At 39.2% G+C, this 13,722-nt stretch overlaps 1 protein-coding gene across 2 annotated transcripts in view; it reads left to right on the forward strand.

Annotated features, from left to right (window-relative positions):
• The window catches only part of ttc39c (tetratricopeptide repeat domain 39C), a 109,249-nt gene extending 97,630 nt beyond the window's left edge, over positions 1-11,619 (forward strand). For both annotated transcript variants that reach the window (XM_043687605.1, XM_043687606.1), the window contains 4 exons: positions 3,040-3,137; positions 3,638-3,742; positions 5,043-5,081; positions 9,565-11,619. In XM_043687605.1, coding sequence (XP_043543540.1) covers positions 3,040-3,137; positions 3,638-3,742; positions 5,043-5,081; positions 9,565-9,654 — 332 coding nt within the window. In that variant the 3' untranslated portion in view covers positions 9,655-11,619. The remainder of the gene's footprint in view (positions 1-3,039; positions 3,138-3,637; positions 3,743-5,042; positions 5,082-9,564) is intronic.
• The last annotated feature ends 2,103 nt before the right edge of the window (positions 11,620-13,722 follow it).

Below are 13,722 nucleotides of genomic sequence, written 5' to 3' on the forward strand. Positions count from 1 at the left end.
TTGCTGAGGAGCTACTGTATAGACAGTGGGCCAAATTGATGCCTCCTGCACTGTAATAATTCTGTGATTTATATGAAAGTTCAAGTTCACACAAACAACACGGTGTAAAAATTGCTATGGAGGCTGACTAAGTGAATCGCATCTACTTTGCTAAATTCTCAATAGACAATATTGAAATTAATTCTTGCCCACTTTCAAAAAAAGAAATAATAAAATTATTTTTCAGAAGAGTAGAAGCAGCATTACATGCTACTGCCCCTAAAGCATTTGAAGTGATCATTGCACAATGTATGTACAAGCAACAGCTGCCTACCCTATCCCTGCATTCTTTGGTTTTTGTGGAAAGCACTTGCCCACTGTGAACCTGCATCCCAGAACTCTTATCAATCTCTGTCTTGAATTTACTCAAAGACTTTTATCCGCAGCCCTCTGGAATAAATAATTCCAAATATTTACATCTTGCGGAATGAAGACATTCCTCCTCAACTCGGTCTTCAATGATTCTGAAACTGTCACCCCAGTACTAGAATCTCAAGGCAAGAAAAACCAACTCTCAATGTCTAACCTGTCAGGCATTATAAAAATTATTTGTCTAAAATAAGACCATACGATTGGGAGCAAGTTGGCCATTCACCCCATCGAGTCTGCTCTGCTATTCAATGAGATTATGGCTGATCTTCTAATACTGAAAATGTGTTGCTGGAAAAGCGCAACAGGTCAGGCAGCATCTAAGGAGCAGGAGAGCCTGACCTGCTGCGTCTCCTGCTCTTTGGATGCTGCCTGACCTGCTGCGCTTTTCCAGCAACACATTTTCAGCTCTGATCTCCAGCATCTGCAGTCCTCACTTTCTCCCTGATCTTCTAATACTCAACTCCATTTACCTGCCTTATCCCAATAATCGTCAATTTCTTTACTGATTAAAAATCTGTCTACTTTGGTTCTGAATATATTTAACGACCCACACTACACAGTCCTCATCCACAAAGACTTTCTTTGAGTACTCTTTGAGAAAAGAAATTCCTCTTCATCACTCTCTTAACTGTGTGGCCACACATTCTGAGATTGTGCTTTTTGGTCCAACGCTCTCCTACAAGGGAAAACAACCTCTCAATATCTACCCTATCAATCTCCCTAAGAGTTCTATGTTTCAGTAAAGTTGCCTCTCATTCTTTTTAAACTTCAATGAATAGAAGCCCTTCATACTCAACCTCCTGTGATTAAAAAAAATCCCTTCATATATTCCATCTGCTATGTTTTTTCACCACCCGATTAACTTACTTATTCTTCTGAAAGCTCTGTGTCACACTCATCTTAGATAGAGATGTACAGCATGGAAACAGACCCTTCAGTCCAACTTGTCCATGCCGACCAGATATCTCAAACCAATCATGTCCCACCTGCCAGCAACCGGCCCATATCCCTCCAAACCCTTCTTATTCATATACCCATCCAGATTCCTTTTAAATATTGCAACTGTAACAGCCTCCACCACTTCCTCTGGCCGCTCATTCCATAAATGTACCATCCTCTGCGTGAAAAAGTTGCCCCTTGGGTCCCTTTTATAGCTTTCCTCTCTCACCCTAAACCTATGCCCTTTAGTTCTGGACTTCTCCACTACTGGGAAAAGACTTTGTCTATTTATCCTATCCATGTCCCTCATGATTTTATAAACCTCTATAAGGTCACTCTTCAGCCTCTGACACTCCAGGGAAAACAGTCCCAGCCTATTCAACCTCTCCCTCCAGCTCAAATCCTCCAACCTGGCAACATCCTTGTAAATCTTTTCTGAACTCTTTCAAGTTTCACAACATCCTTCCAGTGGGAAGGAGACCAGAATTGCATGCAGTATTCCAAAAGTGGCCTAACCAATGTCCTGTACAGCCACAACATGACTTCCCAACTCCTGTACTCAATACACTGACCAATAAAGGAAAGCATACCAAACACCTTCTTCACTATCCTATCTTCCTGCGACTCCACTTTCAAGGAGCAATGAACATGCACTCCAAGGTCTCTTTGTTCAGCAACACTCCCTAGGACCTTACCATTAAGTGTATAAGTCCTGCTAAGATTTGCTTTCCCAAAATGCAGGACCTCGCATTTATCTGAATTAATCTCCATCTGCCACTTTCCTGCATTCAATATCTGATTTAAAAACAAAAGTATAATTATCCACAATGTTCTACATTCTGGGCATGGCAAAACATTGAACTTGCCGCTTCATGAGAAGCCATTGTTTGGTGAATATTCATCTCCTCATCTGAAGTTTCTATTGGCATCACTGTGTCTATTTCAAAACAGCTCTACCAGCAGAAGTAAACTCTGATCAAGATAGAAATTACAGCAGTCTCCTAACTAAATAGGATAGTTTTGTGAGCAAGATAGTCAATGGAGAACAGTAATGAAATCCTGTTACAGCAGTGTGATCTGCAGGGGGGAATCTGAAGGAGGGGGATTAAGCACTTATTTCCATTCTGATCAGGACTAGTGGGGTCACCTGTAACCTCCATATCCCCAACCTTGCCTCCTACCCTGTTGAAAGGTCAACGCTAATAACATCCCAACTCACCTGGATATGAGACTCTTGGTGTTTGCTGAATGTTTATTTATTGGCTTGTTCATCTCCCTTTGTGAGACAACTTCATTGCCTAAAATCTATTGCTTGTCTTGATGTTTTATGTAAATAGACTTTGCTTTGTATTTGCATAGGAAACTTAATGCATTAACAGTTTGAAACTCCTGATTCTTGTTGAATTAATTATGCATGAAACCATCAGAAAGAGAATACTTAATCTATAACAACTAACCTAATACTGCATGTTGAGTGTGTGTAGTTTTGCAATTGTATAATCTGCGATTATGCCTTTGTTATTTAATGCAGTGAATACAATTAAATTGAGGTTTCTGAGATTAACTGAAAATAATCCTTCACAAAGTATGCATCTTCCTGGTTATTTTTCCTATAGTGATTGATTTTTAGTCTGAATGCAACAAGTCAAGTTTTATAATCGACAACCTAATGTGTCCTCTTTTATGCAGCTTGTCAAGAAATGCATGAGCCATTAACAATTGGGTTAAAACACCTTCTCCTGGGTGCAATACACAAATGTCTAGGAAATTCAGATGGTGCTATTCAGGTGTGTATGTGTAGCCTGTCTTTAACACATCTGCTCATGCTGATAGCACTTTAAGAATTGCATTTTGTTTTCTATTCAACATCAACATATTCAGTAAAATTTAAACACAATATAAAATTTCCAAATGAAAGACATTTAAAACTCTGTGTTGTATTAATATATTGTGAAAGTATATTTGAAATGTAAAAATATTATAAATAAACCTGGTATTCTACAGGTATATTTACAGCTCAATTACTGTTTTAAATAACATTGATTGATCTTGAGTGTATCTTGTAACGTGCTCATAAGGAAGAATGCACTTGAAAGCCCCAAACTTCACCAAACTGTAACGGTAATACAGTTTTGAGCATCTGATTTAAGTTCCTCTCCTTTCCCTTCCACCTATAATTGCATGAATACTGTATACCTATGCAATATACAATCACTTTTTGTAAAACATATTTATCAATCAATATGTGCGACATGGTTTCACATTGTAACTTGGTTTCTTTTTGCAGTTCTTCCACCTAGCTATAAAGGATGAGTTGAGTCGTCAGAACAATGCATACATACAGCCATATGCTTGTTATGAACTTGGATGTCAGTTATTAGAAAATCCAGAGGTATGTATATCCAACATTAATCAAAGCTGGCTGAATGTAACATCTCATCCATTTTACAGACTTTATCTTGCAAAGAATTGTCCCACTAATTAGTAGGTTTTATAAAAGCTGCAACTCTGTTTTTAGAACTGAAAATATTGCACATACTGTTCACCCACATTTGACAGCCATATTGGTTTTCTGACCTTTAGCTTTTAATTTATGATATATACCAAGATTCTTAAGAGTTTAGTTTAATTTGTCTGATTTAATTGTTCCTACTCATGATCAAAATTTCTTTTGTGAGGCAAATCCAAATTTGCTGATTGCACAGTTATCAGTATTGTAGACAGTTTAGATTCAAAGCATAAAAATATAAAGGGATATTAATAGATGAGGTAAATGGACAAAACTGTGGCAGACAGAGTCCAGTGTAAGCAAATGTGAGGTTACCCATTTTGGACCAGGAAAGGATAGATCAGGGTACTTTCCAGATGCCAGATGGTGTGAAGTTAAACACAGTGGATGTCCAAAGAGACTTGGGGTATCAAGTGCATAAATCTTTAAAAGATGACACACAGTGCAGAAAACAAGAAAGCTAATGGGATGCTGGCTTTTATGAAGAGTGGAGTGGAAAGGTGCAGAATTTACACTGCAGTTATATAAAAGCCTGGTTAGACTCCACTTGGAGTGCTGTGAGCAGATCTGGGTGTCATTCATACAGTCATAGAGATGTACAGAACCTTGGGAAGGATAAATTGGCCTTGGAGGGAGTACAATGTAGGTTTACAAGAATGAGACCTGGACTTCAGAGGTTAAGTGATAAAGACAGATTATGTAAATTAGGTATCTTTGTTCTAGAATTTAGAAAGTTAAATGGTGATCTGATCAAAGTCCTCAAGATATTAACATGAAAAGAAAGTAGATAAATTATTTCCACTTGTTTGGGATTCTAGAACTAGGGAGCATTGTCAAAAGATTAGGGCCAGACCTTTTACGAGAATTGTTGGGAAACAGAAGTTTGGAACTATCTTCCACCAAGAGCAGTGGATCTGGATCAGTTGTTAATTTTAAATTTTGATTAAGCAAAGGCCACACATCAGCCATGATCTCATTGAATGACAGAACAGGGTTGAGGGCTGAATTGCCTACTCCAGTTCCTATATTCCAATTGTAAAACCTTCAAATTATTCTCCAGAGATGCTGTATTATTGAATGTAAATGATAGTCTTATAATAGTGCCTTGCAATTGTGATTTTATTGCCATTATTTGAGTGGAGGACATATTGTTAATACGTTTACTTTTTTTTTTAAATGATAGACTTTGGATAAAGGCAGAACTTTACTGTACCAAGCCAAGGTAAGTTAGAAAACCTGTGTCTGATTTCTTTGTAGTTTAGATATTTTGACATTGACCAAATCCTTGTATGGAAACACTGCAAGCAAACACCCAGACTTGTAAAGTATATTACTGATTGGTTACATATCTAATGTTGCTGGAAAAGTGCAGCAGGTCAGGCAGCATCCAAGGAGCAGGAGAATCGATGTTTCGGGCATGAGTTCATGCCCGAAACGTCCGTTCTCCTGCTCCTTGGATGCTGCCTGACCTGCTGCGCTTTTCCAGCAACACATTTTCAGCTCTGATCTCCAGCATCTGCAGACCTCACTTTCTCCTACATATTACTGTGTAAAGGACACTCTCTAATATAGATGGTAAAAACAGATAATGGCCAACTATGTTGTGCAAAGTCATTTTACACATGGGGAGAAAGTGAGGACTGCAGATGCTGGAGATCAGAGCTGAAAATGTGTTGCAGGAAAGCGCAGCAGGTCAGGCAGCATCCAAGGAGCAGGAGAATCGACGTTTCGGGCATGAGCCCTTCTTTAGGAATTCCTGAAGAAGGGCTCATGCCTGAAACGTCGATTCTCCTGCTCCTTGGATGCTGCCTGATCTGCTGCGCTTTTCCAGCAACACATTTTCAGCATTTTACATATGACCCTTCTAGTCAAGAGAGGGAGAGACTTATCTCTTGAGCTACACTACGTTTGAAGCAGAGTCAGAAGTGAAAAAGCAATATCTAACCCACTGTGCCACCCAATTTTGCTGAAACTGATTGCATTGATCGTTTCCAATTTAAACTTAGTTCCCAAAGTGTATTCTGTTTTCTTAATTAATTCACAAGATGTGAGCATTGCTGGCTTGACTAGCGTTTGTTGCCCATTCCTAATTACTCAGATGTCGCTTAAGAGTCAAACATATTGCGATGGATATGGAATCACATACAGGCTAGACCAAATGAGAAAGTCAGTTTTCTTCTCTGAAGGATATTAGTGAGCCAGATGTTTTTTTTAACAACAATTGACAGTGTGCATGTTTGCAATTAGGCAACTTTTTAAATTCAATAAAAGTATGGAATTAAATTTTACCATTTGCTATGGTGGGAATCAGCTCCCTAAAACATTAGCCTGGGTCTGTGGATTGCTAGTCCACTAATACTACCACGACACTGCTGTCTATTTACGTTATATATATCATAAGGGCCGGTTATTTAGTTCAACCGGTCCATGTCAGTAATTATGTTCTATGTGAGCCCCTATTTTGAAACAAATCAATGGTATCATAACTTGGAAATAGCATTTAACAGCACTGAATTATGTCGCCTCTGAGAACAAAGACTTACTATGAAAAGAATGATCTCTCTTTAGATGAAGTATATTGTGGATACATGTGCGGTTATCCATTTTTGTAGCCAAAACAGGAATGTAGATTATTATCTGAGTAGTGGTAGATTAAGAAAGGGTGAGGTGCAATGAGATCTGGGTGACCTTGTACTCCAGTCGCTGAAGTTAAGCATGCAGGTACAATACATAGTGAAGAAGGCAAACGGCAGGCTGATCTTCATAGGGAGAGGATTAGAGTACAGGAGCAAGTGTGTCTTGCTGCAATTCTACATGGCATTGGCGAGTCCACACCTGGAGTATTATGTGCAGTTTTAGTCTCCTTATCTGAGGAAGAATATTCTGGTTATGGAGGGAGGGAAATTAAGGTTTGTCAGAATGATTCCTGGGATGGCAGGTCAGATCTATGAGGAGAGACTGTATCAGTTGGGATTCTATTTGCTAGAATTCAGAGGAATGGTGGAGGTGGGGTGAGGGTTCTCACAGAAACCTATAAAATTCTCGCAAGACTAGACAGGTAAGTGCAGGAAGGATATTTGTGATGACCAAGGAGTTCAGAACCAGGGAAGTACAGTCACAAGACAGGCTAGTAGAAGAAATTGCAGGCCATAGGAAGAAATTATAGAAGTTAGGAGCAAGTGGCTATTTGGTTGTGGAGTCCAGAACTAGAGGGCATAGGTAAAGGGTGAAAGGGGAAAGATATAAAAGAGACCTAAGGGGCAACATCAGAGGATGGTGCGGGTATGGAATGAGCTGCCAGAGGAAGTGGTGGAGGCTGGTACAATTGCAATATTTAAAAGACATCTGGATGGGTCTATGAATAGGAAGGGTTTAGAGGGATATGGGCCAAGTGCTGGCAAATGGGATTAGATTAGGTGGGATATCTGGTCGGCGTGGAAGGTAGTACCGAAGGGTCTGTTTCCATGCTGTATGTCTTTCTGACTCTATGACTATAACTGCCTTCTTGATTTACTGCAGTACTTGGGGGTGAGGGACACCCACAGCGCTGTTTAGAAGGAATTCCAGGATTTTGGCCCAGTGACACTGAAGGAACAGTGATACAGTTCTATATCATGATCGTTTGTGGCTTAGAGTCATAGAGGTGTATAGCATGGAAACAGACTCTTCAGTTCAGCTCATCCATGCCGACCAGATATCCTTAATTAATCTAGTCTCTTTTGCCAGTATTTGGCCCATATCCTTCTAAACCCATGAATTTACAATTCGAGGTGTTCCTCAGCAAATACTGAGCTGCTGCTTCTTAATGGCAGATATTGCAGGTTTGGAAAATGCCATTGGAGGAAATGCTGCAGTGCCTTTTCTAGATGGTGCACACTGCTGCCACTATGAGTTTCACATTTGAGGGAGTGAAAGTTGGAGATGGTAGATAGGATACCAGTGGCTTTGTCCAGATGTACCTGAGCTTCTTAAATGTTATTGTAGCTGAGGCCAGTGGGGAATATTCCATCAATTTCCTGACATGTGCCTTGTAGAGGATGAACAGACTTTGGAGAGCTGAGTGGTCAGTTACTTGCTGCAGACCTCCTCACCTCTGGTAGCCACAATATTTACAAGGTGGCTAGTTCAGTTTCTGGTCAATGGTATCCCTGAGGACATTAATAGTTGGGGATCCAGCAGTGGTTAAGTCTATTTAACATAAGGAGGTAATAGTTAGAATTATTTTTTTTTGTTGGAAATCTGCATTGCTGGCAGGCAGTTGTGTGACATAGATGTTACTTGCTACTTATGAACCCCTTTATAACTTCAACTAGGATTACTTTGGTACTATGATAGATGCAGAATTCTGATTGGTGGAATTCAGCCATGGGTTCTGGGAAAGATATGAAAAATGTTTGGAGGTGAAAACATTGTCAAGGCCCTCAGAAGGGAAAGGGCGGTTCGGAGATTTGCAAAGGCAAAGAAAGAAACCAAGGAGAGGAGAGTATTTTTTAAGGAAAGGGAAAGAGCAAACCATTTACAATATTGGTTAATGTGGGCGTCAGAATGGGAAGTTGGATTATAAATTTTAGTGGGAGTAGGATTGAGAGGTCAAGAGATGAATTATCTTGTACAGGCTGACTCAGCGTGGATTCTGGATTAGTGGTGCTGGAAAAGCACAGCAGTTCAGGCAGCATCCGAGGAGCAGTAAAATCGATGTTCCAAGCCCATCATCAGGAATACAGGCAGAGTGCCTGAAGGGTGGAGAGATAAATGAGAGGAGGGTGGGGGTGCGGAGAAAGTAGCATAGAGTACAATAGGTGAGTGGGGGAGAGGATGAAGGTGATAGGTCAGGGAGGAGAGGGTGGCCTTGAGAAGAGACAGGAAAGGAAATTTGGAAAATATATAGCAAGGAACATGGGCCACCTGGATATCTTCTAAACTATACAGTTCTATGAATCAATAATCATTCAGTTCTGTTCCTTACCATCTGTAAAGTTATTGTCTCCCAGTGATACACATTGTAGGATTCCAATCCTCCACATACAAGTTATCAGAATCATGGAATCATTCATTTCAGAATTGGTCCATAGAGTCTGCACTAGCAAAAAAAGATACTGTAAATCTACACTGGTCCCACTTTCCCTCATTAGGCTGAAAGCCATGAATATTATGACAATTCAAATTCTTGTCTAATTACTTTTTAAATGTTTGTCAACGCTACGACCCTCCCAGGCAGTGTGTTCCAGATTCCCATGACTCTCTCAAATCTTTAAAATTATGCCCCTTTATTATTGATCCTTCCACACACACACACACACACACACACACACACACACACGTCTCTGCCTTTGTTTACCTTGTCCATCCTCCTCATATGTTACACATCACTATTAAGTCACCTTCTGGCTTCCAAAATCCCCAGACAACCGATTCTTTCTGGTATTGGTATATTTAACTTGCCAACTAGACAATTTCCGAATGAGATTTGAGATGATAATTTTTTAAATCGGGAAAGAACTTTTAAACTTACACCATTCAAAACAGAGGTAAGTTATTTTTGAATATTCAATGTTTTCTTTTAATTGTTTAATTCAGTGTCTGTGAATATGACATAGGTGACTTTAGATTAATATGATTGAATTATTTAAGCTGTCTTTATCAGATGCTGATTCAGAAAATACATTTTATCCTTGTTAGTTAATTCTCATTTTCTTACTTTGCAGGAAGAGTTTGCTGGTTATGATTTTGAAAACCGTCTTCATGTGCGTATTCATACTGCGTTAGCATCATTGAAAGAAGTTGTTCCACAGTGATCTTTGCCAAATAGAAGTCCTCTCCAGTGCACATGTGATTGAACTTAATTAGTTCCTGCACTTTATGCTGTAACTATACAGCAAAGGAAATAGTGGTTGGCCTGAGCTCATAAAGGCTGCCTTAAACCTAAGCATGTAGAATATCTTTGGACGCATAGGGGCAGTTTCACTGATAAATGAGATGCATTGAAGCTGTTGCTTCTTTATTATAGGTAGTTAAACAGGAGAAGGCTTAGGGATTCCAAGGATTATCAAGTGGCCTTGCTTTTCTTCCCCCACTTTTACTGTACTTCAAATTGGACCTAATTGTAATATCAGTGCAGTTTATCAAAGCACAGAGCCCATTTACATCACTTAGGCAGATTCTCAATGTGCTTTGGTTAAGGTAGCAGAAGGTCAGGAAGGAAAAAGTGTTCATGGCTTTTGCCTGTTAATAGCCATATTTTTGTTGCACTAATTATATTTTTAATTTGCCTAGATTTAACACCATCATTATTTTCAGATGTGTAAAATATTGTTAGCACTTTTTAAATTCTCTTTTATATCAGACCCCGCAGAACACCAGCAGCAAAGGACTTGAGTTCATTTCTGCTCAGGGTCATTTGTTAATTATGAATGAAAGGTGCAGTATCTACAAGGTCTTTTTAGTTAAAGCCTTCTTCAAACCTATGATGCCACTATACTAAGATGTTCTTTGAGATCTTCTGGTATACTTTTTTAAAAAATACCTCAGTTGTAGATCAGATGCAAAAGAAACAAAATAAATTGTGAAAATTCATACATTTTTAAAGGAATATCTGGGGAACAAGATAATGGGCAAATCAAATTGTCTTGTAGATCTCAGTGTCTCTTTACCTACTTTGTGATTTTTTTTGTCATATGACTATATTTGTATCTGCTCTTAACAGGGTAAATAAGATTTCATTACATTAGATGATGCCTATGCTAAATTATCAATGGACCATTATCTGAGAGGTGAGAACCATTGAATAAGAACTTATCACCTGGATGCAGATGTCACCATGTTTGGTGCTAAAAGTTTATTTTTTAATAAAAATTCTGAGGCATGATCTAATAGTAATAAAATCACAAATAATATTGTTCCTAAATTCTATATAACCTTGTGTGGCTTGTCCAACAGCCATGAATGTTTATTGCACCAGTTTTCCCCATTTCCTGAAGCTGTTGACTCTTTGCTGCATTGTGATTCAATAGGCGCTGGTTGCCGTCTGATACCTTGTCCAACTGACCAGTTGACTTGGCACAGACTTGAGGTCTTTCTGTGTGACTGAGCAGCTCACCTGTGCTGTTGCTGGTTATGTTGGATTATTTATTTATTTCTGAATTTTCAGGTTGTTGCTCAGCAAATAATTTTACTCGTGAATTAGAGCCTTGTCCTGTGTTTCTAAACTTAAAATTCTGGGATTTAAATCCCCTTACTTAGATGGTAGTATAATTCTATAATGTGGTAATTTCTGTTTTATTTTAACAGTAGAATTAAATAACTGAGTTGTCTGACATTGAGTAATGTGATAAACTAAATGTGAATCTTCTAATTTGATTCAGACTGGAGAATGTTATCAACAGTTTTGCTCTGGTACACACATTACTCAGGGGACAGGAAGTTTTAAAATTACAAAAATGTTAATGAACTGAGGTAAGTTACTCAAGGAATTAATGTGTCCCTGGTTGTAGTAACAGTATTTCATAAACAGAGAAACAATTTGTTCACCTTGCAATTGACAAGTGACGTGATTCTAGAAGGATATGGGACTTATAAATGTTCTGCCTCCCCGTCACTCACTGTTACTGTGATATGGTTTAAGACTGGGATTGAGAACTGGGTTTTTTCATTGTGTACAAGTGGAAATGTTGACTGACTGGATGGTGAGGAAAACTCATTGTATTTTTCACTGTCTGTAGACTACTGTTACTCTGCTGTATTAAAAAAAAGACTTCTGTCCATATGCATTGTGATTTATTCCAAAAAAATTGCACTTTCTCTATACAATTACTACATTTAAAAGACATTTGTACATGGCTGTGGATAGGAAAGGTTTAGAGGGATATGGGCCAAATGCAGGTAAATGGGGCTAGTTTCGGATTAGGAAACTTAGTCAGCATGGACAAGTTGGGCTCTATATAACTAAAATATGGATAGTTATATAGCATACAGGAATGTGGAAATAATTTGAAAGCAATTTCAAAATATTTAGAGTCATAAAGTCATACAGCATGGAAACAGGCCCTTTGGCCCAAACTGGTCCAAGCTGACCATGGTGTCCACTCAGCTAGTTCCAATTGCCTGTATTTTTGTCCATATTCCTCAATACCCTTCCCATCCATGTAGTTATCCAAATGTGTTTTAAATGTTGCTATTGTACCTGCCCCAACCACTTTCTCTGGCAGTCCATTTCACATTCACACTACTCTCTGTGTGGAGAAATTGTCCCTCAGGTCCTCCTTAAATTTTTCCCTCCCTCACTTTCAACCTAGTTTTCAATTCCCCATTCATAGGAAAAAGATTATATGTATTCATCCTATCTATGGCCCTCATAATTTTATATACCTCAAAAAGGTCACCCCTCATTCTCTGACATTCCAGGGAGTAGAGTCCGATCCTGGTCAACCTCTCCCTATAGTTTGGGGCTACTGTCCTGGCAACATTCTTGTAAATCATCTTTGCACTGTTTCCAGTTTAACTGTCTGTTCTATTACAGGATGACCAAACTGTACACAATACTCCTAAGTGCAGCCTCACCAATGATTTGTACAACTGTAACATAACATCCTAACTCGTATACTCAATGCTTTAACTGATAAAGGCCAGCATACTAAATGCCTTCTTCACCACCTTGTCTACTTTATCTACTTTGATACTGCTTTCAAATGACTAAGTACTTGTACTCCTAGGTCCCTCTGTTCCACAACACTCCTCAAGACCTCACCATTTACAGTAATGTACATGCCCTCCTTTGGTTTGCCTTTACAAATTGTAACACCTTACACTTATCTATATTGAGTTGCATCTGCCAATTCTCAGCCAACTTCTTCATCTGATGAAGATGCCCCTAATATTTGATAACCTTCCTCACTATTGATGATGCCTCTTAAGTTTGCGGATGATACAAAATTACTAATCATGCTGTGTACATTCACATCCAGATAATTTATGTAAGTAACAAAGGTCCCAGCACTGACCCCTGTGGCACACCACTAGTCACAGGCCTCCAGTCCGAGAAATAACCTTCTTCAACCGTCACCCTCTGCTTCCTACCATCAAGCCGATTTTGAATCCAATTAACTAGCTCTCCCTGGATCCCATGCGACCTAACCTTCAAAGGCCTTATTAAAGTCCATGTAGACAGCATCCACTGCTGTACCGACATCTATCCTCTTGGTTACCTCTTTGAAGAGCTCGAAAAGATTTGTCAGACATGACTTCCCATGCACAAATCCATGCCAACTATCCCTAGTTAGACTACCCAAATGTTGGTTGATTTTGTCCCTTAGTATCCTCCAACAACCTGCCTAAAATTGATGTCAGGGTCACTGTTCTATAGTTCCCTAGCTAATCTTTGCTACCTTTCTTAAACAATGGAACAACATTAGCTAAAATTTGACCAAACTTTTAGGGGGAAAATTCAGTACTTTAAACTGTTGCTTCAAAGCATAGTATTGTTTTACCTTAAGTATTCCATTGCACAAGATTCAATATTATACTTGTAAACAAGTGTATTCATACATGACTCTGTTCGCCGAGCTGGAAGTTTTTGTTGCAAACGTTTCGTCCCCTGGCTAGGCGACATCATCAGTGCTTGGGAGCCTCCTGCGAAGCACTTCTTTGATGTTTCCTCCGGTGTTTATAGTGGTCTGTCCCTGCCGCTTCCGGTTGTCAGTTTCAGCTGTCCGCTGTAGTGGTTGGTATATTGGGTCCAGGTCGATGTGTTTGTTGATGGAGTTTGTGGATGAATGCCATGCCTCTAGGAATTCCCTGGCTGTTCTCTGTCTGGCTTGACCTGTGATAGTAGTGTTGTCCCAGTCGAATTCATATTGCTTGTTGTCTGC

This window comes from Chiloscyllium plagiosum, chromosome 4 (genome assembly GCF_004010195.1).
Source record: "Chiloscyllium plagiosum isolate BGI_BamShark_2017 chromosome 4, ASM401019v2, whole genome shotgun sequence".
Lineage (NCBI taxonomy): Eukaryota > Metazoa > Chordata > Chondrichthyes > Orectolobiformes > Hemiscylliidae > Chiloscyllium > Chiloscyllium plagiosum.